The sequence below is a fragment of the Geotrypetes seraphini genome, chromosome 3 (assembly GCF_902459505.1).
Source record: "Geotrypetes seraphini chromosome 3, aGeoSer1.1, whole genome shotgun sequence".
In the NCBI taxonomy this organism is placed as follows: domain Eukaryota; kingdom Metazoa; phylum Chordata; class Amphibia; order Gymnophiona; family Dermophiidae; genus Geotrypetes; species Geotrypetes seraphini.
This window is the reverse complement of record NC_047086.1, coordinates 409,667,987-409,694,890: the sequence shown is the minus strand read 5'-3', so window position 1 is coordinate 409,694,890 and position 26,904 is coordinate 409,667,987. Positions and strand designations below refer to the sequence as shown.

At 47.0% G+C, this 26,904-nt stretch overlaps 1 protein-coding gene across 4 annotated transcripts in view; it reads left to right on the top strand.

The window, feature by feature from the left end:
• Positions 1 to 26,904, top strand: part of TTBK1 (tau tubulin kinase 1) — a 542,632-nt gene that overhangs the window by 247,378 nt on the left and 268,350 nt on the right. For all 4 annotated transcript variants that reach the window (XM_033936268.1, XM_033936264.1, XM_033936266.1 and 1 more), the window contains one exon: positions 12,637 to 12,762. In XM_033936268.1, the coding sequence (XP_033792159.1) occupies positions 12,637 to 12,762 (126 nt within the window). The remainder of the gene's footprint in view (positions 1 to 12,636; positions 12,763 to 26,904) is intronic.

The following is a 26,904-nucleotide window of genomic DNA, read 5'->3' as shown; positions in this document are numbered from 1 at the left end:
CCAAAGAATAAAGAAAAAGAAGAGAAAGGCCTTCAGAAGGAAAATGGAAGGATAAATAATAAAGAGAAGGTCACCCAGGTAATCATAGGACTCCCAAGAACCCCCAAAAGGGGTCCTCGCCTCGGGACTAGGGACCCAAAAATATCAGTCACGAGACACTGGCTCAGGAGCAGAGATCGAGTGCAACAAACCCTCCCACAAAGCCACATAATATCTTTTATCAGAGTTAGAAGATCCCACATACCACTGACGTTCAAAAGTGGCCATGTCTCGCAATTTGGCATGCCACAACGCAATGGGAGGAGGGACCTCAGAAGTCCAGCTAGAAAGAATTGTTTTCTTAATCACTAGGAATACATTATAGAGGAAGCGCCGCTGAGGGGCAGACAAACCCTGTTCAATAAGTGGCTCCTGCAACCCAAGAAGTAAAACCCCAGAGTCCCACTCCACCGACCGCTGAAGGATAGCCTCCAGCTCGGCCAGTACCTCCCTCCAGAGGGTAAGTTTAGAGCAGTCCAGAAAAGAGTGGAGGTACGTACCCGGCTGACATTTGCATTTAATACAAGAGGCATCCGCCCAGAGTCCCAAGCTGGCTCCCCGCTGTCGAGTGAGATAATATCGGTGCAAGAGCTTAAATTGAGTGTCCTGGTACTCAACAGATTTAGTAAATGCATAAAGGGTGGCAAAACACTCCTGAAACTGATGCTCATCAATAGACACACCCAGATCACCCTGCCAAACCTCTCGCACTCTGGAGATACCATCAGTGGGACTTGAGAGCTTCAAAAGTTTATACCAGTGTGAAAGCTTGTTCATAGAGTCCGGGGTGGAGAGAAATTGAGTGTCGAGCCTCCCAAACGACCACGCTCCAGGACATCGGATACGTTCTGCTTCCCAGTAATGGCGGACCTGAAAATAGGAAAACAAAAAGTTGTTGGGGAGGTCCCAGGTTCGCTGAATCTGGGAAAAAGAGGGAAAAGTCTGGGGATCCAACTCAAGCAGCTGCGCCATGACCGTACAACCCCGAGACGCCCAGCCCCTAAACGCAGAAGTCCCCCAGCCTGGTTGAAAGTTGGAATTTCCTAAGAAACGCAGGAAGGGAGACACCGCGGTGCTAAGCCCCTGTCGTCGCCTCCACCATCGCCAGGCCTGCCGCAATAGCCACATAAATTGCATTTGAACTCTATACCGGTGGGAAGGATCGGATTGGGAGTGGAGCAGATTCACGAACTGAAAAGGATGAGACCAACCCTCCACCCATCCCGGCGGAGAATATCGTTCACACCCCAAGTGCCCTTCATGTATCCAACGCATAAGTGCAGCCACATTGTAGAGACGAATGTCAGGGACGTTCAGCCCACCATCAGACTTATCCAACATCAGTTTCGCCATACTGATTCGCGGAGTTTTGGAGCGCCAGATAAACTTAGAGATAATCGACTTGAACTTAAGTTCCTCTCGGCGACGTAACCAAAGCGGGATGGTCTGCAAGGGGTATAGCAGTTTCGGAAGCATGACCATCTTGACTAGCGCTATCCTGCCCATCAGACCCAGCGGCAAATCCTTCCAACGCTGACATAGCTTGTTAATCTCCTCCAGCGGCCGCAGAACATTTTCCGCATATATGACGGAAGGCTGTGTGCTTAGGAAGACCCCCAGATACCTCATAGGCGCCGCTTTGGGCGGAATAGCCAAGAGCGCGTGCCAGGGCTCCGGCGGGCCCCCAGACAGCATTAAAAGTTCCGACTTAGAGCAGTTAACCTGAAGGCCAGAAAGTAACCCAAAGGCCCTCACCACCGCAAGAGCTTGATCCAGATGACTGGAAGCCTGATCTAAATACAAAAGGATATCATCCGCAAACAAGCTGATTTTACACTCGCGGCCCCCTACTCTTACCCCCCGGATATGATCACACCCTCTAATTTCGATGGCTAAGGGCTCCATGGCCAGTAAGAACAGTAAAGGGGACAGGGGGCAACCCTGCCTAGTTCCCCGCTGGAGGCCAAATCGAGCCGTCAAACAACCATTAATTAATAAACGAGCCTGCGGGTCAACATACAAGGCCTTCACCCAAGCCAGAAAGGAGTCTCTAAATCCATACCTCTCCAAAGTTCAGAAAAGATATTCCCAGAAGATGCTGTCAAACGCCTTTTCCATGTCCAATCCCGCGATGGCGGAATGGCCCCCTCGTCCCGCATGAAGTCGAATGGCTCCCAACACTTTCATCAAATTCATGGAAGCATATCGACCTGGAACAAAACCCACCTGATCATGGTGAATGAGGTCTGGCAAAACTGAATTCAGCCTGCGCGCTAAGGTAGCCGCCAACAGCTTTACGTCCTGATCTAAGAGAGAAATGGGCTGATACGAGCTCACCAATGCATGGTCCTTGCCCGGTTTCGGCAGTAAAACCACATGAGCAAGGTTATAGGGGAACACGGCCTCGCCCGCCGACACTCCATTATACAGGGCGCACAAATGCGTAGCCACCAATTCCTGGAGAATTCTATAATATTCTGGACCTAGTCCGTCCAGGCCCGGTGCCTTCGCCAAGGTAAGGGAGCGGATACCCCGCAAAATTTCCTCCTTCGTAAGCGGAGCATTTAAGGCCTGAAGCTGCGAGGCCTCAAGCCCCGGGAGCCGGAGACCAGAAAAAAAGGACAGCAAAGCCTCTCTATCCAAGGGGCGGGCTTCGTACAGCTTCGAGTAAAAAGAGACAAATTGTTCCTCTATCTGCTGAGCTGTGGTGTATACAGTACCCCGGGCATCCTTAATGGATGTAATTACTTGCCTCTTTTTAGGTGGTCGCACCAAATTAGCTAAGAGTTTCCCCGCTTTGCTCCCCCAGCGATACAGCTGGTATCTGTGATAGTACATAGAAGTCCGCATGCGATCATTAAGCAGCTCCTCTATCCGCTCCTTCAGAGACTGAAGTTCTCGTTTGTCTGAGTCAGACATCGACTGAATATGGCGCTGCCTAAGAATATGCATTTCGCTCGTAAGTTGCAATATCTTCCCATCCCGCTCTTTCCTCTTATGGGCCATGTATGCTATGATATGCCCTCTCATCACCGCTTTAGAGGCATACCAGTATGTACTGGGGCCCACATCATCAGTCTGATTAGTTATTTGATAATCCACCCATCGCGCTCTAAGATATTCCCGAAACGCCTTATCCGCATACAGTTGAGGAGGCAGCTTCCAGGACTTACCCCTAACCCCAGATGAAAATGAGAGGGACACCACCACAGGAGCGTGATCCGAAACGGTGCTCTCCAAGATATCAGCGCGAAGAGCCGCATTAAACAACCGGCGATCCAGAAGGAGGTAATCTAGTCGAGCATACGTGGTATGTGCATGAGAGAAGAAAGTGAAGTCCCTATCAGAGGGATGTAAGGTGCGCCAGATATCCACGATGTCCAAGTGGCTAAGTAGGAAGTTAACCCCCCGGGCGGCATGATCTCGATGCATCAGTCTGGGTGGTTTACAATCGTAGCTCGGATCAGCAGTGATATTAAAGTCCCCGCCCAAGATAAGGTGATACTCGGTATATTCTGACAGTTTAGAGAGGAGAGTAGAGAAGAAGCTGTGGGTGTATACGTTCGGAGCATAGATATTGCAGAGCATCAGCTTCTTACCCCATAGCTCCCCCAAGACCATAACAAATCTCCCCTCGCGGTCTGGAACCAGCTTGTGAAACTGAAAAGGTAACTGTTTGTTAAGGAGGATCGCGACCCCTCGCCGCCTACCCCCAAAGGAAGAGGAGTATACCTCGCCCACCCAGCTTCTACGTAATTTAGAGTGTTCCAACTGGGACATGTGAGTCTCCTGAAGGAAGGCTACATCAGCTCTCAACTTGCGTAAGGAAGCCAGTACTCTCGATCTCTTTATAGGTGACCGAAGGCCATCAACGTTAAGAGTAACCACCTTTAAATCAGCCAGTGTCAAAAGGCCAACACTCAGAGAAATGACCAGTGTAGAATTTCAACCACCCCAGCAGGACCTCCCAGCAAAGTCCCTGGGTGGAAAGGAGAAAGGTGCTGCTCCCCCATCTAGGACCAATCACACCTGACATCCACAGCCGCACTAACAGCCACCCGTACCATGCAAACCCAAACATACAACCCCCCAAAAAACCCCACACACTCCCTCCCCCATCCCAAGACCATCCTCAGCGGTAGCTCCCTTCCCCAGCCCTGCACCACCCAAAGACACACCTCCCACCCCGCTCGCCAAGGAGCCCCCCCACCCATTTTAATTTAAGCAGGTGAAAAAAGAAAAAGAACTTAGCAACAATATCAATGTGCCCTACCAAACTGGAATACATAGAAATGCTAGACAGAATCCCAGGAGTCCAGCAGAGTTAGAAAGATCCTTACAGGGCCCTGGGATATAATATAAAAGAGATAGAAAAACAGTTCAAACAAGTCCCTAAAAAAGGACAAACCAGAGGCCATGGCTGGCTGGAACCCCTCGCCCACCCCCATCAGAGAGGTGGTTGCAGCAGGGCATAGCAGGGAGATGCACGTTGTCCAGGAATCTCCGTGTTCTGCCAAGAATACACTCTGGATACCTCCCTGCTTAATGCCAGAGTTAATATGGAATGCCATAGGACATACAAGAGTCGGTCCAGACCAATTGGCCAGTCACGCCCGGAGAGAATCAGCAGCCTCAAAGTTTGGCCACAAAGCGGCGGGCCTCATCCGCATCCTGCAAGGTAAATGATTTGCCATCCCTCCAAACTCGCAGCTTAGCAGGAAAAGCAAGGGCGAATTGGATGCCTTTAGAATGTAGCACCGAGCAGAAAGGTGACATCAACTTGCGCTGCGCTGCTACTCTGATGGAGTAGTCATTGAAGAGAAGAATCTTTACTCCCTTATAATCCAGGGGTCCGGCCTTTCGATATGCCCGCAAAATGGACTCCTTCTCACGCCAGTTGACGTAGCGAGCAATGGCGGTGCGTGGTCTCCTGTTCTCCGTTTGCTGCATGGGACCAATCCTGTGGGCCCGCTCACATGCAAAGGCCATGCCAGTCTCCTGCAGCTTCAACTGCTCTGGTAGCCAGGAAGAAAAGATATTATACAGCTCCGCATCCGCGACCGCCTCTGGTAGCCCCACCAGCCGGAGATTGTTCCGACGGCTCCTGTTCTCCTGCTCGTCCAGCTGTGCTTTCAGGGCCTCCATCTCTTTTTGCAGCGTGATCACACGGGCATCCAGGCGACTGCACACATCTTCCTGCCCAGAAATCCGCTGCTCCACGTCTGCAATCCGTCGTGCATGAGAGTCAAATTTCTCATGCATTTCCTCCACTCCCGACTGCAGCTTATTTAGACGGTCCGCCAGCGCGGCCAACACCGACTTCGTGATCTCCTGCACCCAGTCCCCTGCGGGGACTGTGAAGGTGGCGATCTCCGTCGCCATCTTGGTCGGGGTCAGAGCCGGCCTGTCTTTAGCTGCCCGAGCTGGTTTCACCGGCATGCCAATCAACAGGACCCGAAATCGTCACCGCAGCCGCAGCGGAACACACTGCTCACTCGCTCTGGACAGGGCAGCCGCTTGTCGTGGATGAAAAGCAAGATTTAATCGCTGATATAGCCGGGGATCCGAGGGAGCTCCACCAGCACGCGTCCTAACAGGCAGGCTGCATCACGTGACCCCCTTGTTTTTAGTTCTTGTATAGGCTGTGGGATGGGGATGGGGTGTTGGATGGGGGGGAAGCTCGGGTATACGGTGAAATTGGGATGTGTTTTGGTATCCATCTTTTTCTGTTGTACATCATGTATATTTGAGTGTTGGAATATTTTTGAAAATTAATAAAATATATTCTTCAAAAAAAAATACAAGATAAACAATTAGTATCTAATACATGATAAAAAAAAAACAATCAGTAAAAAGGATACATCAGGTAAAATCAATAAAAGTTAAGACAATAGCTCAATTAGAAAGTAAAAGCTGTTAAGAATCATAATAAATTTGGTAGTAACATGACTAAGAGGAAAACATATCAAACAGGCGTGTTTTTAGTGATTTTCTAAAGTCAAGATAGGAAGTAGCCTCAAGTATTAATCTTCCAAGCCATGGATTCAGTTTGGCGGCCTGGAATGATAAAATTCTGTCAAAGAACTTCTTGTATTGGCATGATTTAAAAGAAGGATAATTAAATAGGTTTATTCTATGAGTACTCCTGTTGGAACTATTCATGGAAAATTGGGAAGCAAGATAATCAGGTAGTATTCCAAAAACTGCTTTGAAACTAATGCAGGAAAACTTGAACAGAATTCTAGACTCTTTGATAGTAAGGGGTAATGTGTTCTCATTTCTTTAAACCAAATATAAGGCGATCCACAGTGTTCTGGATTAAGAACATAAGAACATAAGAACATAAGAAATGCCTCTGCTGGGTCAGACCCGAGGTCCATCGTGCCCAGCAGTCCGCTCACGCGGCGGCCCAACAGGTCCAGGACCTGTGCAGTAATCTTCTATCTATACCCCTCTATCCCCATTTCCAGTAGAAATTTGTCCAATCCTTTCTTGAACCCCAGTACCGTACTCTGCCTTATAACGTCCTCTGGAAGCGCATTCCAGGTGTCCACCACACGTTGGGTAAAGAAGAACTTCCTAGCATTTGTTTTGAATCTGTCCCCTTTCAACTTTTCCGAATGCCCTCTTGTTCTCTTATTTTTCGAAAGTTCGAAGAATCTGTCCCTCTCTACTCTCTCTATGCCCTTCATGATCTTATAAGTCTCTATCATATCCCCTCTAAGTCTCCTCTTCTCCAGGGAAAAGAGACCCAGCTTCTCCAATCTCTCAGAATATGACAGGTTTTCCATACCTATTATCAGACGTGTTGCTCTCCTTTGAACCCTCTCGACTAATGCCATATCCTTCTTAAGATACGGCGACCAATATTGGACGCAGTACTCCAAATGCGGGCGCACCATCGCCCGATACAACGGCAGGATAACTTCTTTCGTTCTGGCTGTAATACCCTTTTTGATTATACCAAGCATTCTATTCGCTCTCTTAGCAGCCGCTGCACACTGTACCGACGGCTTCATTGTCATGTCCACCATTACCCCCAAGTCCCTTTCCTGGGTACTCTTATTCAATAACATCCCTCCCATTGTATAGTTGTACCTCGAGTTTCTGCTCCCCACATGTAATACTTTACATTTTTCAATGTTGAACTTCATCTGCCATTTCGCCGCCCATTCTTCTAATTTGTTCAAGTCCCTTTGCAACTTTTCGCAGTCCTCTGTAGTCCGAGCTCCATTAAATAGTTTGGTGTCGTCCGCAAATTTTATTATCTCGCACTTCGTTCCTGTTTCTAGATCATTTATGAAGATATTAAATAGCAGCGGCCCGAGCACCGAGCCCTGCGGGACACCACTCGTGACCCTCCTCCAGTCGGAGTAGTGACCCTTCACTCCTACCCTTTGTTTTCTACCCTCCAACCAGTTTCTGATCCATCTATGAACGTCTCCTTCCACCCCATGGTTCTTCAGTTTCCGGAGTAGACGTTCATGGGGCACCTTGTCAAAGGCTTTTTGGAAATCTAGATATATGATGTCTATGGGGTCTCCTTTGTCCATCCGTTTGTTGATCCCTTCGAAGAAGTGCAATAAATTCGTTAGGCACGATCTTCCCTTGCAGAAACCATGCTGGCTGGTTATCAGAAGTTCATTTTTTTCAAAATGTTGATCGATGTTTTCTTTTATCAGTGCTTCTGCCATTTTCCCTGGAACCGAAGTCAGGCTCACCGGCCTGTAGTTTCCCGGGTCACCTCTTGATCCCTTTTTAAAGATGGGCGTAACGTTGGCTATCTTCCAATCTTCCGGGATCCCGCCTGTTTTCAGGGATAAGTTGCAAATTTGCTGCAGTAGTTCCGCTATCTCCTCCTTTAATTCCTTCAGAACCCTTGGATGTATGCCATCCGGACCCGGGGATTTGTCAGTTTTTAGTTTTTCTATCTGCCTACGAACGTCCTCAAGGCTCACTTCTATGGATGTTAATTTTTCTGCCTGACTTCCGTTGAAGAATTGCTCAGGTTCCGGTATGTTGGACGTGTTTTCGTTTGTAAATATAGACGAGAAGAACATGTTAAGTCTTTCTGCCACTACCTTCTCCTCCTTCACCACTCCCTTCCTGTCTCCGTCGTCCAGCGGTCCCACTTCCTCTCTAGCCGGCTGCTTCCCTTTAACATATCTGAAGAATGGTTTGAAATTTCTTGCTTCCCTGGCTAGCCTCTCTTCATACTCTCTTTTGGCTTTCCGAACCTCACGGTGACATTCTTTTTGATGCTTCTTGTGCTCTTTCCAGCTCCCCTCAGTTTTGTCCTTTTTCCATTTCTTGAATGATTTTTTCTTATTGCCTATCGCTTCCTTCATTGTTTTGGTTATCCACGCCGGGTCTTTTGTTCGATTCTTTTTACACCCCTTCCTGAATCTGGGGATATACAGATTTTGCGCCTCGCTCACCATGTCCCTGAAGAAGGACCAGGCATGATTTACCGTTAGCCATGTTTTGGAAGTGTTCCTAAGTTTCTTCCTTACCAATTCCCTCATTGCTTCGTAGTTTCCTTTCCTGAAGTTAAACGTTGTCGCAATGGATCTCTTGCCTTTTGACACTCCTACCTCAACCTTGAACTTGATCATATTATGATCGCTGTTTCCCAATGGTCCCACTACTTCTACTTCCTTTGCAGGTCCCCTTAACCCATTTAGGATTAGATCCAGAGTGGCATTTCCTCTCGTCGGTTCTCTAACAAGCTGTTCCATGAAACAATCCTGTGTAGCTTCCAGGAATTTTGTTTCCCTAGCGCATTTCGAGCTTCCAAGCCTCCAGTCTATCCCAGGGTAGTTGAAGTCTCCCATAATAACCGTGTTTCCGCTTTTGCATTCACGCTTCATCTCGGCTTCCATTTCCTCATCGATATCTCTGGTTTGCCCTGGTGGGCGATAAAACAGGCCCATCTTTATTTCAGGCCCTTTCCTTCCCGGTATTTTAACCCATAGAGATTCCGGCTTGCTGGCCGTCTCTGCTGTGTCCATTTGTGTGGATTGTATGCCTTCTTTTATGTATAGGGCTATTCCACCTCCTTTTTGTCCTGTTCTGTCCTGGCGATAGAGCTTGTATCCCGGTAGTGCTGTATCCCATTTGCTTTCCTCATTCCACCATGTTTCAGAGATTCCAATGATGTCGATGTCTTCTGCGTTGGCCAAGGCTTCTAGTTCCCCCATTTTGTTTCTTAGGCTCCTTGCATTGGCATATATGCACTTTAGATCCTGGTATTTTGCTGTCCTCCTTTCCTTTCCCTGTGCTTCGGTCCATATTTTCTTCTCTTTTGCTGCAGACATTGTAACCACTTCTTCTGGGTTAGTCGACTCCTGTAGTTTGTCCCTTGTTCCTTCCCAGCCATTTTTCCCCTCGGTATCTTCACAGGATACCGTCTTCCGAATCGTCGACCCTTTGTCAACTGTCGGCTTTCCCCTTCTTCTTAGTTTAAAGCCTGTTCTATTCCTCTCTTGACGTTGTTTGCTAGGAGTCTAGTTCCTGCTGCGCTCAGGTGCAGTCCATCTTTCCTGTATAGCTTGCTCTTGCCCCAGAACGCCGTCCAGTTCCTCACGAAGTGGAATCCTTCTTCCTCACACCATCTCCTCATCCACGTATTTATTGATTGTAGTTCCTCCTGCCTTTTCACATCTGCCCTCGGTACTGGTAGGATCTCAGAGAACACTATCTTCTGGGTTCTCATCTTCAGCTTCCTTCCCAGAATCTTGAATTGTTCTAACAGCGTGCTTCTTTTGTAGTCTCTCCTGCTGACATCGTTCGTCCCGATGTGGATCACTACAGCGGTCTCTTCTGTCTCCGCCCCTTCCAGGATCATTTCAATTTTGTCCCCGATGTCCTTGGTTCTTGCTCCCGGAAGGCAGGTCACCAGTCGGTCCTCTCTCCCTCCTGCTATGTGGCTGTCCACATGCCTAAGGATCGAGTCTCCCACTAGGATCGCTGACTTTCCTCTCTTCAATTTTCGCTTCGGTCTCAGGTCAATGTCCTCAATGTACTTCACTCTTTCTTCATTTGGGCCTCGACTAGCCAAAATCTCCCCCTCTTGCGATAGCCCTCTGTGGGTGTCATCCTTGGGGTAATCTTCTTCTTGCTCTCCCTTGCATGTTGGTATCCGTGTAGCTTCTTCTTTCATCTGAAGTTCGTTCTCTTCCACCTTCGTCCTGTATGCCTCTTCAATGAATCTCTCGAGTTCCCTGACTTCCTCCTCAATGTGTCTCTCCGTGGTGTGAAATCCTTCTAGCTCCTGAATCTTGTCCTCTAGTCGCTTGACCTCCTTCTTCAAGCTTTTCAGTTCCTGACACCGACCGCATACATACGACTGTCTCCCCGAGGGGAGATAGTCGTACATATGACAGTCTGTGCAGAACACTGGAAAGCTCATCTTCTGGCTTCCTTCTGCTTCCATTGTTGTTCCTTCTTTAAGATATCAGTTGAGATTACTTGTGACTTGTGCCCGCTTTGTGTCCTTTCTCTCTCTCTACCTGCTGCTGGGGTCCTCTCTCTCTCTACCAGCCGCTGGTGTCCTCTCTCTCACTCTCTCCCTCTGCCTGCTTGTTATACTTGTGTGAACGGCTTGGCCCTTTGTGTCTGTCTCTTTCTTACCTTCTGTGCTTTCCTTCTGTACTTGTCGCTTCTTTACCTTCTGTCTTACTCCGTTGCCTTGTCCCTTCTCAAAGGCCCTTCGCAAAGGCGCTCTCGCTAAGGCGAGCGCCTTTGCCGCTTGCCTTTGCCGCGCGCCGAATGGCTGCGCGCCGTTGGCTCCGCCCCCTTTCAAGGGGGAGTCCGACGCTGCCTCTGACGCGGTGGGGGTGGGCGGAGCGTACTCTCGCCGCTTCCCCTAGTCCTGTGCTTCTTCCTGCCTCCTTCCCCTGCGCAGAACTCTGTGTCTCCGACTCTCCCTCTCTGTCCGGCTACCAGAGCACGCTGCCTTCTTCTCCTTTGCTCTGGCAACCCGATTCAGCGCTCGCTGCGTTGGCTCCGCCCCCTTTCAAGGGGGAGTCCGACGCTGCCTCTGACGCGGTGGGGGTGGGCGGAGCGTACTCTCGCCGCTTCCCCTAGTCCTGTGCTTCTTCCTGCCTCCTTCCCCTGCGCAGAACTCTGTGTCTCCGACTCTCCCTCTCTGTCCGGCTACCAGAGCACGCTGCCTTCTTCTCCTTTGCTCTGGCAACCCGATTCAGCGCTCGCTGCGTTGGCTCCGCCCCCTTTCAAGGGGGAGTCCGACGCTGCCTCTGACGCGGTGGGGGTGGGCGGAGCGTACTCTCGCCGCTTCCCCTAGTCCTGTGCTTCTTCCTGCCTCCTTCCCCTGCGCAGAACTCTGTGTCTCCGACTCTCCCTCTCTGTCCGGCTACCAGAGCACGCTGCCTTCTTCTCCTTTGCTCTGGCAACCCGATTCAGCGCTCGCTGCGTTGGCTCAATCATACATGCTCCGTAAATTAATCACTTAATTTAAATGGTCCTTTTTCTTAGATATTTCTGGGCCATAAACCCACTGCCCTGCCCGGTATTGTGCTTAGGTTCTCCATCAAAGTTCACTCCAGCCCATCTTAACCATCCCAGCCATTGAAGCCCTCTCCAGCCTATTCTCCTGAAGCCTGTCCTGTCAGCTGTGAATTTGCCTGCTTCCAGCCTCAATAAAGCCTGACAATTAGAACATTTCGTTTCTTTTGTCCAGCCTTGTCAAGAGTAAAGGCTGCAACTACTGCATTGAAGAATCTAGGGGGTATCTATATGACTCTCCCACACTTCTAGGGCAAGTTGTGCTCCATTTGGTGATTTGTTTATTTCCACTTTACATATTGCAAATTGTTAAGTTTCTATGATATGTTTAATGATATGAGCAGAACAGACATATTCCTCGAGGAGAATCCTCATACCCCTCCAGGGCTGGCTTTCTGCTCTGTTAAGAGCTGAGGACTTGAAAGACAGCACAGAGGGATAGGAGGAGGAGCAAAGGAATGTAAATGAAGCTCCCTACAAGGGAGATGCTTTTGAGATTTATGCTTAATTTTTTAATTCAAAATCTCAGACATCAGGCCTTACATTAATGATTCCTTTTGTGCCTTTTGTTTTTACCTCCCCTTTTTTTATTTTATTCAATGTATCCTCCCCATTTGCTCATCTGTATTGTGTTGTGTCTGTATGGTAATTGTGAATTTGTTCCCTTTATTTTATTTTATTTTTTAATCTTTTTAAAACTTTGTATTAATTGGAAACCGCTTTGACTATAAAAGCGGTATATCAAGATTTAAATAAACTTGAAACTACCTGAGTGTTCAGGAATAGATTGTATGTCTACTAGAAAGAAGATTAGTGAGGTAAGAACCTAACCTAATCTTTCCTTGTTTACCATCTGAGGTTACACAAATCTTCAGTGGCTAAGATCAGGTCCTTTCAGAAAAGGTTTGGGAAGAATTGGTTGAAGGCATAATCTTCCAGTAAATCAGAAGTGCTAAACATTTTCATCATAAACACTAAATGGTGGTGGTGGGGAACTATAACAGCCTAGTGGAGGAAGCTAGCCCATTAAGGAGATGTATGCTGTTTCACTACTGTTCTTGTACTTTTTAGGAACAGGTTGGCATGATTAAAGAAAAGTATGATCACAGAATGCTGCTGAAACATATGCCTTCTGAGTTCCATCTGTTTTTGGATCACATCTCTACTTTGGACTATTTCACCAAACCTGATTATCAGGTAACATGTAATGTGTGCTGTAAATTAAAAATGTGCATGTTCATCTCCAAACTGCCATTAGTGATTTCATAATCCTAGGGTTTTTTGTTAATTTGTATAGAAAATTTTCTTAAACTAAAACCTGAAAGACTCACTGAAAAATTAAAAACCATTCTTCTACAGCGGTTACTCATGCTCAATTAGCACTATGTGAAAAACAACAAGAAGAGGCACTGGAGATGGACACGAGTCTTTTATTCAAAGTGAAACGACTAAAAATGTCTAAAACCAAACAAGTTTCGGTGAGGGCATCACCTTCCTCAGGGGACAATATCAAGCTAAAAAATACATATGAATCAATACATATTAAAAACTAACACTTTTACATGTAATAAAATGTTGTTACAGAAATGATAAAAAAGAATGATAGGAACAAATGACCAATGTGGCTCATTAAACAGACATCTGTTTCAATCAATGTGAACTGCTCTTTGTGACAGAAGCTTACTAACCAAATATATTAAACTGAGTGTTAGTCCTATGAATAAAAAGAGGAAATAGCCATAAACAAGATGTATTTGCCTAATTTTTATTTAAAAAATTTTAAGAAAATGTTGACTTGATATTGTGATTAATTGATCAAATGAGAACTTAAGAAGCTTGAATATAAACATTATATCAGCACATTGTATTTTGCTGGTATAATCATTAGATTTTAATATTCAAAGTGGTTTTTTATATATAAAAAAGGCTAAAATTAATACATTAAGAAGTTAATTAGGGGGTCATATGAAAATTAATTTATGGAATACTTTAAAAATTAATCACTTTGAGAATTGAAAACTAAAATTTTTTAATTTTGAGTGATCATTCAAATGAGTTAATGCTATAATTAATTTGGTACATGAACGCTTAGAAAGCTTGAATATAATCAATGTAACAACTCAACGAATTATTTAATCACTTCACACTATGTACTGAAAAATGAACATTAAAAAAATAAAACCTCTTTATGTAAAATAAAATATGGAATCATTTGAAAAACAATTAAAAATTGAAATATAAATAATCTTGCAGATGAGAAAAAATGAAATAAACATCTTGAAAACCCCCATCAAAATGCACATGCTTAAAGTGGACGGAAAGCATCATTTATAAATTAACCCTTCACCTAATACATAAAATATGATTAATTAGAAAAGCAAAAAAACTAACATTATAAAAATACATATAGACGCATTTAATGACTAAAAGGACTGTCTAGGAGCTTCATTTTATTTTCATAACTTCTTTGAGATTCTTTCCCTTCCTATTGTTTTAACCATAAGTGTCTTTTCTTCTATCAACCAAATTGTATTTCTGTCCCCATCCTTTCCTCACTTTTTATTATGTTTGTTAAGTTAGTCTTCAATATGTTTTTTAAGGTTCAGTTTTTTTGTTACTTTTGTTTGTCCCCCCTGTTTTGTAATTTTATTGATTTGTTCATCGCTTAGAATTTTGAATAAGCGATTAATCAAATTTTATAAGAAACTTGAAACTTATCTGCCATCGATCAATATAACCGAGTGCATCCTGGGCTAGAATACTGTGACTTTAAGCTCCAATATAACAGTGTGAATTAAAACGCTGAGCAGTAAAAAGTTAATTGCACTTGACCCAATGAATATGTCTTTAATATAATCAATGAAACTTAGTATATGCAAAGATATAATTTAAAAATATGTATGTTTATCTTAATTGATTGCCGTACGCAACATTAGCATAATTATCAAATTAAATAGGCCCGATGGACCACAATAGTAAATGAAAAAAAGCAGCCTTTAACAAAAGTAACTAGCATTTAAAAGTATTGGCAGGGTGAAAAATCTCTGCACTTGAGCGTATGTCAAAAGGCCTGAGGTAATTCAGGTCTACATGTAGACTGTGTCTGAAATAACATTAGAACCAGTATATACTGTTCCACATACTGGCCTGATGACGCATAGCGATCAGCACACAAACTCAGAAAGGGAAAATGCATTTCACTGAAGCTAGATGCCGAAAATAAAACTGCCGGCAGAGTTCACAGTCACGGTGTGCCCAGTACGGAACCTGCAGCTGGCAGAGTTCACAGTCTTCAGGCCGGTTCTTCCACAGAATCTCTGCGGGCACCCACAGCTGCAATTGGCAGAAAACTCAGCTCGGGGCCGGCTCCTCCACGGAGCCTCCAGCGAAACTGCCCCCCTCCAATCTGGATGTGTGAGCCAGCTCCGCCCCCCATCGGCAAAACCAACTAAACTGCCCAGAGAGAACGGCGTGCCCAGTACTGAACCTGCAACCGGCAGAGTTCACAGTCTTCGGGCCGGTTCTTCCACAGAACCTCTGCAGGCACCCACAGCTGCAATCAGAAGCAAACTCAGCTCGGGGCCGGCTCCTCCACAGAGCCTCCAGCAAAACTGCCCCCCTCCAATCTGGGCGTGTGAGCCCGCTCTGCCCCCCCCATCGGCAAAACCAACTAAACTGCCCAGAGAGAACGGCGCGCAGCCATTCGGCACGCCGACTAAGGCGCAAGGCAAAGGCGCATGCGTCTTAGCACATGCCTTTGCGAAGCGCCGCATGAAACGTCCAAAACCCAGAACAAATGATAAGTACTCCTTTATTGTATAATCTACAGAGTTTGCTTATATAAACTGTACGTATAGCCAGCATGTATAACCTATTATCGCATGTATAGCCTATTATCGCATGAATAATTGCATATACAGTCTGTCCCACATGTATAGCCAGCTTGTACAGCCTGATACCACATGCATAGCTTGCGTCCATATGTATAACCTGTTACTGCAAGAACAACCTGCGACCGGATGTACAACCTATTACCCCACATATTATCAGTTACAGCCTGTTTACCGTACATTTAACCTGTCACAACCTGTGTACTGTATGTTTAACCTGCTACCCCAGGTATAATCTATTATTGCATATATACCATATGTTTACCGTTTGCTTAACCTGCTACCTCAGTTATAACCTATTACTGCACGTATAACATACACCCCCTGCACATACTGTTCGTAAGTCAACCTGTTCCTGACTGTTAGCACCTGCTTCTGACTGTCTCCGACTGTTACCACCACCACTTCCAACCAGGCAACCAGTAAGCTCAACCCTCTACTGTCAACCAAGCATCCACCAAATTTAACCCATCTCTACCATCTACACATTCCCATAAGTAGAGTCCTGTCAATCCCCGTCCCTACCTTCTATATGACTCGTATCTCAAATCTCATCACGCAACATGGCAATCTTTAACAAACACCAGCTACTACTAGGGATACTGTACCTAATATGCTCTAAATGCTGGGGCAACGAAGACAACCCTCCCCAACCTATTCACATCTATCCCTCTTGGCACAGGCCAGTCGAACTAACTAAATCTACCAACACCCTCCAACTCCTACAATACCATCCAGAACAAGGCCCACATCAAATCACAGTGCTAAACACCACCCACAAATAACGCAAACCATACAGGAACAAGACCAACAACAGAAACCTAAAAAAGCTAACATATTCCGAAACTCCAACCCCAACCAGCTACGAAAAGATTAAGGGATACTACTTAAATACCCACCCCGTGAGAAACAAAGCACACATAATAAACGACTGGATACTGCAAACAAAGTCAGATCTCCTGTTTCTGACAGAAACATGAATGATCTCCGACACAGACACTATCATGAAAGAAATCATACCACAGGGATTCAAAATAATCCCACTATCAAGAAGCTGGAAAAAAAGGAGGAGGCCTAGCAATTATTCTAAAAGAACACTTTGACTACATCTAGACTGACTCCAAAACTTCAGAAAACCTTGAAATACTAACTTGCAAAATCACTAACTATAACTCTATTCTATATCCCACCCAAAAAATGGTCAAACGCAGAAGAAGAATTCTTCGAATTCTTAACCATAACTACCCTAAAAGGATAATATAACCTACTTCATACAGCTAGAACAAAAGACAAAACCAGTGAAAGGTCACTTTGGGAAGCCACAAAACTTAGAGACTTGAAGAAAGCACAGATGGTTTATTAGCATATGTATGCGACTCCTGAGCTCCAAGCTGGCTTCAGAAGTCCCGAAAACAGGACATTACTGAGATATTTATACATTCTTCTGGCTATACAACTGAATTCTAGAAAAAATTACTTTTCTTAACAATCATTGGTGCTAAGCTCACACTAGCAGGTCACTTATCTAGGGCCTGCAGTCTTTCTGTTACATGTCATTTATGCTGAGATAGCCATAAGAAGTTAGAATGCCCCAGCTAACACCCAAGGCAGGCAGGCTAGAACATGAGATAAGTTAGGTCTGCAGCTAAACATAATTCAGCATTTTATTAAAGAGAAAACTTAGTTCAACACTTAGGAAAACCAGTCGCAGACTCCTTCACCAGAAGTAAACGAAATTGCCAACTTCCTAATGTCACTTGACTTTCCAAATCCAGACGCAGAAATAACTCATGAAAAAGGATATAAACTAGACATAATCACCTTCTCCCACAAAGAAACAATAGACCCTAAAATACAATACTACACAGGGTCCTGGGATAAATGCATCTGATCAGATCACTATATTGGCAAGTTCAGCCTACGCTGGCAAAAAACAGAGTACACAACCAAAACACAAAAGCGACAACACGAAAACAATAACCAGTCGTGGTACTATAAACCCAACCGAATTCTGGGCTCACTATGAGTGAGCTATGTCCCTCAACCAAAGAAATTCAAGACTTCCCAACAAGATGGGAAAATTTCAGCAAAGGACTTTTAGACCAAATAGCCCCATACCAAACATACAAAAAGAAAAATAGACCAACAAATGAATGGTTTGACTCAGAACTACTAACCACCAAAAAGGAACTAAGAAAATTGGAGAGAATCTGGCAAAAAATAAACAAAGAAACAGACAAGACAAACTGGAAACAAAAAATGATAATATATAAAAATCTGATCAAAGAAAAACGCACAAAGCACTATGCACAAGAAATAGGTACTATAAAAATAAACAGTATCTGTTAACAGTAAACTAGTAAAAATGTTAACAGATACAACACGAATCTTGAAAAGGGACAATGAGTGCACCCTAACTGCCCAAATCCTAGCCAACTTTTTAAAAAATAAAATCACAGCCTAAGAGCAACTCTACCCACACCCACAACAAATATACTTCACTACCTTGAACCCCACGACCAAGACTCCAGAGCAGACATGATCTGGGACCACTTCGAGTTCCCAAACTGGCATCAGTTTCTAAAATTATTCAACAAATACACCAAATCAAACTGTCTACTTGATGCATGTCCCCCCAAAATCATGACAGTTGCCCCACCAGACTTAAAAAAGGAACTATTTACATGGCTAACAACCGCTCTTACAAACGGAACATTAAACAAGGACATGGGACACATACTGATCATCCCTATCCCCAAAGATCAGAAAACCTCTACAGCGCTGACATCCAATTACAGACCCATAGCAAGTATTCCCCTTTTCACAAAGATACAGGAAGGATTGGTCAATCTTCAACTAGTAAACTACCTAGACAAATTTAACATCCTTAGTGAACACCAATCAGGATTCAGGAAAGGATACAACACAGAAACTTATAGCCTCCATACTAAATCACCTTTATAATCTTTTTAGCAAAGGTAAAAGCACACTGATCCTACAACTAGTTATCCCAGGACAAGCAGGCATGATATTCTCACATGTGGGTGACGTCATCTACGGAGCCCCGGCGCGGACAGCTTTTCAAGCAAACTTGATTAAAGTTTCAAGTTTGCACACTGCACCACGCATGTGCGTGCCTTCTCGCCCACTAGAGGGCGCATCCCACCTCGTGGTCCTCAGTTCAAATTTTTCCGCGGAGCAAGAAAGCCCTGTGGATCTGAGCTCCAGTGTTTTTGCCTTCTAGCTGCCGCGTTTAGTTTGTTTTTCCCTTCGAATTAGTTCGCGGTGCTCTTTTCCTTTCGTTTCTTTTAAAAAAAAAAAAAAAAAAAAGTCTTTCGTTTTTCGTCGGGTTCCGGGGGCTCCCGGAAGCCGTGGCCGCGGGACGTCGGTACGTTCCCGGCCTTCTTCTTTTTCTTCGTGGATGTCCCGTCCTGTTACGGGATTCAAAAAGTGCAGCCGGTGTGAGAGGTTGCTTTCCATCACTGACCCTCACCGGTGGTGCATTGTCTGTCTTGGGCCCGAACATCCGACAGACTCGTGTGATCGCTGTGCTACCTTCCAAAACAGGGCCCTCCGTCGCCGTAAGGCAAGAATGGCCGAATTGTTCGCCATCGACGCGCCGCCTAAGGCCTCGACGTCGGCCTCGGCTTCGGCCCCGGCCTTGACCTCGGCCTCGGCGTCCTCGGGGGCCTCGGCCTCGCCTCGGCCCTCCTCCTCGAAGGCGTCGTCAGTGAAGCAAGCTTCGGGTAAGTCCTCTGTTCCATCCCCTTCAGCAAAGAAGCCATCCTCGAGTCAGGCCAAGGCGGGTGGGTCGACCCCGGCCCCGCATCGGACCTCGACTCCGCACACCCCGAGGGAATACTCGAGACCGAGGTCGCCCTCCAGGGAGTGTGCCCCGGACTCGGAACTCCCCACCTTCGTGGGGATTCCGGCCTTCCAGGATCTCCTCCGAGCTCTGATCTCATCGGAGCTGTCGGGAGCCCTGGAAGTGTTGCAGCGTGCTGCGGTCCCGGCGGCCTCGACCTCGGCCTGGACGCCTTCGGTCTCGGAGGCCCCGGCCTCGGCTCCCTCGGGAGCCCCGGCCTCGGCGACCTCGGTCTCGGGTACTGGGACCCCGTTCACCTCGGTCTCGGCCCCGCCCCGGACCTCGACCTCGGGGGAACCCCCTGAGCGGAGTGTAAGGCCCAAAGAAAAGTTGCGCAGAGTGCGCCGTCTTTCCTCCTCTTCCTCCGGGTCTTCCAGACACACCTCGCCCTCGACGCGACCTCGGACGGGGCGTCGATCGAGGAAGTCTAAGCGGCCCCGAGGCTCGCCTCGGCGCGACCGTTCCTTGTCGTTCGGGGGCGAGGCGTTGCAGGTGTCGGAGTTGCGCCTCGACAACCCGAGGCTCCTCCGCTCACCCCATGGGAAGTCTGCCCGGGCCGCCTCGCCGAGGAAACGGGAGAGTGTCCCACGAACCCCGGGGTCCTCACCCAAGGGTTCTGCGAGGAGGACAACTTCCCCTTCCCCCTCGAGGGCCCTCGAGAGGGGATCCTGGGATTCGGGATCGGTTAGGGATCCTCATTATTCCCATGAGGCCTCCCCCCTCTCCTCGGTGGGGCGGTCGAGAACCCCCTCTCCCCAGGCTAGGCCGTCCTCATTTTCATCCTTCGTTCAGGACATGGCCCAAGCCCTGGGGATCGACCTGATGGTAGGCTCTCGGTATTCCAAAGAGTTTTTGGAGGAACAGGACCTCCCCATTCTTCCGAGGGAGGTGCCTAGACTCCCTCTCAACAGTGTCCTTCTGCAAACCTGGCTGAAGAACTTGTCAAACCCTCTTACAGTCACGTCTGTGCCTTCAAAAATGGAATCAAAGTATAGAACGATTCCCCCTAAAGGGTTCGATAAGGCGCAGCTCTCACACCAGTCTCTTCTGGTGGAGTCTGCTCTTAAAAAATCACAGCCCTCACGGGTTTCTGCGGCGGTTCCACCAGGCAGGGAGGGGCGGACCCTGGACAAGTTTGGCCGCCGCCTCTATTCAAATTCCCTGATGGCCACCAGGGTTCTAAACTACGCCTTCACCTTTTCCTCCTTTTTGCGTGGTATGGTGAAGGACCTTCCTCAATATCGGAACTCGTTACCGGACTCCCAAAGAGCAGGATTCGACAAGTTTATGTCCAACCTGTCTCAATTGCGGTTGTACCTATTCCATGCAGTGTACGACGCCTTTGAGCTGGTTTCGAGGGTGTCGGCCCTCGCGGTGGCCATGCGCCGCTTGGCCTGGCTTCGCACCCTCGACATGGACCCAAACCTGCAGGAACGCCTGGCAGACTTGCCTTGTGTGGGGTCCGAGTTATTCGACGAGTCATTGGATGCGGCGACCAAGCGCTTGTCGGAACAGGAGCGCTCTCTAGCATCCCTGGTCCGCCCCAAACCTAGGCCCCCGCCGCAGAAACCCTTTCGGCCTCCGCCGCGCCGATACCCTCAGAAGTCGACCCCGGCTTTCTCGAGACCGCCTCCGAGACGTCCGTCTCAGCGAGGCAGAGGGGGACAACCCCAAGCCCCGGCGCAGGGCCCTTCTAAGCCAGCGCCTTCCTTTTGACGGGCTGAGCGGACGGGGCGGGTTCCCCTCCGCACTTTCTCAGGAACCCCTTTCTATCGGGGGCCGTCTTCGGTTCTTCCGGGAGGCATGGACCGGGATTACCTCAGACGCTTGGGTGCTCCGGATCGTCTCCGAGGGCTACTCGCTCAACTTTGTGTCCTCGCCGCCGGACAGTCCCCCAAGTTTAGTCCCCTGCAACCGTTCGCAACTACCGACCCTTATAACCGAAGCCAAAGCCCTCTTGAAGCTTCGGGCGGTCGAGCCGGTCCCCAAGGACCAGTGGGGTACGGGGTTTTACTCCCGCTACTTTTTGGTCCCCAAAAAGACCGGGGACCTGCGCCCCATACTGGACCTCAGGAAGCTCAACAAATTCCTGGCCCGGGAGAAGTTTCGAATGCTATCTCTCCCGGTTTTGTACCCCCTCTTGGGGGAAGGGGACTGGATGTGCTCCCTCGACCTGAAGGAAGCATACACCCATGTTCCGGTGCACCCCGCCTGTCGAAGATTCTTACGATTCCAGGTGGGGGACCTCCACCTCCAGTACAGGGTACTGCCCTTCGGCCTAGCCGCGTCCCCACGAGTATTCACGAAGTGCATGGTGGTGGTTGCAGCAGCCCTCAGGTCACGTGGACTCCATGTGTTCCCTTACCTGGACGATTGGCTCATCAAAGCCCCGACCAGGGAGGGGGTTATCTCAGCGACCCGACAGTCTATTGCCTTCCTGCAAACTCTCGGGTTCGAGATAAACTTTCCAAAGTCTCAGTTGAGACCGTCGCAGTCTCTTCAATTCATAGGTGCGGTGCTGGACACGGTGCGCCTCCGCTCCTACCTGCCGACCCAGCGGTTGGAAGCCTTGGTACGGATGAGCCGCCAGGTCTCCCAAATATCGAGGGTCTCGGCCAAGCGCATGATGATGCTGCTGGGCCATATGGCCTCGACGGTACATGTCACGCCGTTTGCGAGGCTACACCTGAGGATCCCTCAGTGGACCCTCGCGTCCCAGTGGCGCCAGGAGTGCGACCCGGCGTCTCGCCTCATTTCGGTAACTCCGCCCTTGCGGAAATCGCTGCGTTGGTGGACAGACTCTTCAAATCTGTCCATGGGGCTATTGTTTCGCACTCCGCCTTTTCGCAAGGTCCTGACCACGGACTCCTCAGAGTACGCGTGGGGAGCCCATCTCGACGGTCTTCGCACGCAGGGCCTGTGGTCGTCAGAAGACCGTCAGTGTCATATCAACGTGCTAGAGCTGCGAGCCATCTTCCTAGCACTTCGAGCCTTCGTTCACATATTGCAGGACCAGGTGGTCCTCGTCCGCACGGACAATCAGGTGGCAATGTATTATGTGAACAAGCAGGGAGGAACGGGGTCATGGCCCCTCTGCTCCGAAGCTCTTCGCCTCTGGGAGTGGGCGACCTCCCGGAACATCTTCCTCCGGGCGGTCTACATCCAAGGAGAACGGAATTGCCTGGCGGACAAACTGAGTCGACTTCTGCAACCGCACGAGTGGACTCTACACTCAGCAGTTCTACGCGAGGTCTTCGCTCGCTGGGGAACGCCACAGGTGGATCTGTTTGCCTCTCCGGAGACACACAAACTACCACTATATTGTTCTCGGATGTACTCGCAGGACCGTCTGGAAGCGGATGCCTTCCTACTCGACTGGGAAGGGAGGTTCCTGTATGCATTCCCTCCGTTCCCTCTGATCATGCGAACGTTGGTACACCTAAAATCGTCCACGGCCACGATGATTCTCATAGCACCTCGGTGGCCGCGTCAGCACTGGTTCTCCCTGCTGCTCCAGCTCAGTGCCAGAGAGCCTCTCCCCCTGCCTGTCTCTCCTTCTCTGCTGTCTCAGAGTCAAGGATCCATGTTACATCCCAATCTGCAGTCATTGCACCTGACAGCCTGGTTTCTTGTTCCCTGACTCCTCCGGACCTGTCTCAATCGGTGAAGGAGGTGTTGGAAGCCTCCCGCAAGATCTCGACGAGGCTTTGCTATGCGCAGAAATGGACCAGGTTTTCCACCTGGTGCTCGTCTTTTCACCTGGATCCGGTATCAGTCCCGGTATCCTCGGTTTTAGAATATTTGTTTCATTTGTCGCGCTCCGGCTTGAAAACCACTTCGGTGCGGGTTCATCTCAGTGCGATTTCTGCTTTCCACCAACCTCTGGAGGGACGCCCTCTGTCACTCCATCCCTTGGTGACACGCTTCATGAAAGGGTTACTCAGGGTTTGTCCCCCTCTTAAGCCTCCGTCGGTCGTGTGGAATTTGAATGTGGTTCTGGCTCAACTGATGAAACCCCCGTTTGAGCCACTCAACAAGTCCCTCTTAAAATTTCTGACTTGGAAGGCGGTGTTTCTAATTGCCCTCACCTCCGCCAGGCGGATCGGCGAGTTGCAAGCCTTGGTTGCGGACCCCCCTTTCACGGTCTTTCATCACGACAAGGTGGTTCTCCGCACCCATCCTAAGTTTTTACCTAAAGTTGTTTCTGACTTCCACCTCAATCAGTCCATTGTCCTTCCTGTGTTCTTCCCGAAGCCCCACTCCCATCCTGGCGAGACGGCGCTTCACACGCTTGACTGTAAGAGGGCGTTGGCATTTTATCTTCAACGCACCAGGCCTCATCGGAAGGTTCCTCAATTGTTTTTGTCCTTCGATCCCAATCGATTAGGGCATCCAGTTTCCAAGCGCACTCTGTCTAACTGGTTGGCCGCTTGCATTTCCTTTTGCTACGCTCAGGCTGGCCTTCCTCCCCCGGGTCGAGTCACGGGGCACAAGGTCCGAGCGATGGCAGCTTCGATAGCTTTCCTCCGATCCACTCCGATGGAGGACATATGTAAGGCTGCCACTTGGTCTTCGGTTCATACATTCACCTCTCATTACTGTCTGGACACTTTATCCAGGAGTGACGGCCGGTTTGGCCAGTCAGTTTTACAAAATCTGTTTTCCTAAATTGCCATCCTCCCACCTGCCCTTTTTTGGTTAGCTTGGAGGTCACCCACATGTGAGAATATCATGCCTGCTTGTCCTGGGATAAAGCACAGTTACTTACCGTAACAGGTGTTATCCAGGGACAGCAGGCATATATTCTCACAACCCGCCCGCCTCCCCGGGGATGGCTTCCTTGCTAGTTATGGAACTGAGGACCACGAGGTGGGATGCGCCCTCTAGTGGGCGAGAAGGCACGCACATGCGTGGTGCAGTGTGCAAACTTGAAACTTTAATCAAGTTTGCTTGAAAAGCTGTCCGCGCCGGGGCTCCGTAGATGACGTCACCCACATGTGAGAATATATGCCTGCTGTCCCTGGATAACACCTGTTACGGTAAGTAACTGTGCTATCTCAGCAGTGCGTTCGACCTGGTAGACCATGAGATCATGCTACTGTGCCTTGATGCAATGGGAATTTCGGGAAAGGTAAAGAAATGGTTCCAAGAATTCCTAACAAACAGATCCTACCGAGTAACCAGCAATGGACATTACTCCAACCCATGGAATAACCCGTTGGGCATGCCCCAAGGCTCCCCCCTATCGCCCACACTGTTCAACATCTACGTCGCATCCTTAGGTCACCTTCTACAAAAACTAAACTTAAAGCACTACATATACGCAGATGACATATCCATCTTAATCCCTTTAACTGAGATCACAAATGCAATTATAGACAACCTCTCAAACACAATGACAGAAATCGGAAAAATGGACCACCACCTTCAAACTAAAACTAAGCACATAGGCCATTGACAAAATACTGTAATGATTAAATAATAGAATACTTTCTCTTCCTTTCTTCTTTTAGAGAGTTTCTTATGACACACATATAGGGGGGGTAAGGAAAACAATTTATATATAATATATTATAATATATGATACAAAATGTAACAAATGATTAAGGGATAATAGAAGGGTGGGGGGAGGGAAAATGAATAAAATTTATCCAGAATATATTGTTTTAGATATAAATATGTTATTGAATAATTATCAATTGTATTCTAATATGTTATATACTTTTATAAAATTTGAAAATATTATATTAAAGTGGTGAAGGGGTGGGGGGAGGGTGAAGGGGAAAATCAAATTCAGACATACATTGTGTTAGATATAAAAGTGATACCATGCATGTATCAAATGTATTTTATTATTCTGTACACTTTTTATGAAATTTGAAAATAAAAATATAATGGAAAAAAAAAAAAACTAAGCACAGAGAAAAAAGTCTTTTTGGCAAGCCCCAATGACAAAATTACGAGAACATCGTTAAAAATAAACAACCACGAATATCCAATACCATAAAAATACTGGGTATCACTCTAGATACACACTTAACCATGGCAGACCACATAAACTTACTGGTGAAAAAATGTTTTTACACACTGTGGAAGCTAAGGACCATTAAAAAATACTTTGACCCAACATCTTTCAGGTTGCTGGTGCAATCGCTGATCCTATCCCTCCTTGACTACTGTAACATCATCTATCTGGGTATCCCCAAAAAAACAGTAAAAAAATTGAGATTAGTACAAAACACTGCCTTTCGCCTAATCTTCGGACTGAGAAAAAAAGACCACATTAGCCCCTACTATAAAAAACTGCACTGGCTACCAATTGAAGCGCGAATACTATTCAAATTTGCATGTATCTGTTTCAAACAAGTCTGGGGACTAGCACCTTCCTACCTGCAAACTCACTTCATTCTGCACAACCTCACACGAACAACCAGAAACAAAAATATCTTTGCATATCCAAAGATCTCAGGCTGCAGATACAAATCCTTCCTGGATAGAACCTTCATGTTCCAAGCGAATAGGCAGCTAGTCTGGCTGAGAAACTGCATAAATGAACTCAATCTGACTTACAGTGCATTCCGAAAATCAATTAAAACCGCTCTATTCGACAAACTCATTGACTAAAACAGTCCTCCCCCTCTCACTAGGATATCCCCCTCTGTAAACGCCTTTTCTTTCTCTCAAGAAGCTCCTTTCATGTATTCTTTACCCATGGAACTTCAATTAGTATGTAACTTTTCTATTTTAGGCTTCTTGTTATTCGCTGACTGTCCAGCCTTATTTCAATGTGAACCGCCTAGAAGTCGCTTGACTATGGCAGTATAGAAAAATAAAGTTGTTATTATTATTAATAAAAATACAGTTAAAAAACTTTTGAATATGGACAGAAATGGATGAAAGGGCTTACAGTGTCAGTGTTTCTATTTCGTGAATGAAGTGCCAAAAGTGTGTACATGTGCAATAGCGTGTGTTTTAAAGAACTGCTTACGTGAGTGATGTAAAATGACATCCGAAAAAGGAGGTCCTACATCAACATGCATTTTAAATGACTGCTAATCTAAATAACATCCAGAGCAGTGGTCTCAAACTCAAACCCTTTGCGGGGCCACATTTTGGATTTGTAGGTACTTGGAGGGCCGCAGAAAAAATAGTTAATGTCTTATTAAAGAAATGACAATTTTGCATTAGGTCAAACTCTTTATAGTTTATAAAACTTTCCTTTAACAGTTAAAAGGAAAGATATATAAACTATAAAGAGTTTTACCTCATGCAAAATTGTCATTTCTTTAATAAGACATTAACTATTTTTTCTGCGGCCCTCCAAGTACTCTATTTTTTCTGCAGCCCTCATATATAAAGTTTAATATCTTTTCTTTCTCAAAACTGACACATTTCAATCACTATGTTGAAAATAAAATCATTTTCCCTACCTTTGTTAGCTGGTGACTTTATTTTTCTGTGCTTTTAACTATGTTTCCAGAGCCTTCTTGTCCTTTGACTGTTTTTCTCTCCGTCTTCACTTTCTGCCTTGCGTCCATCTTTGGCATTAACTTAATATTCAATTTTTCTGCTTTCTTTTCAAAA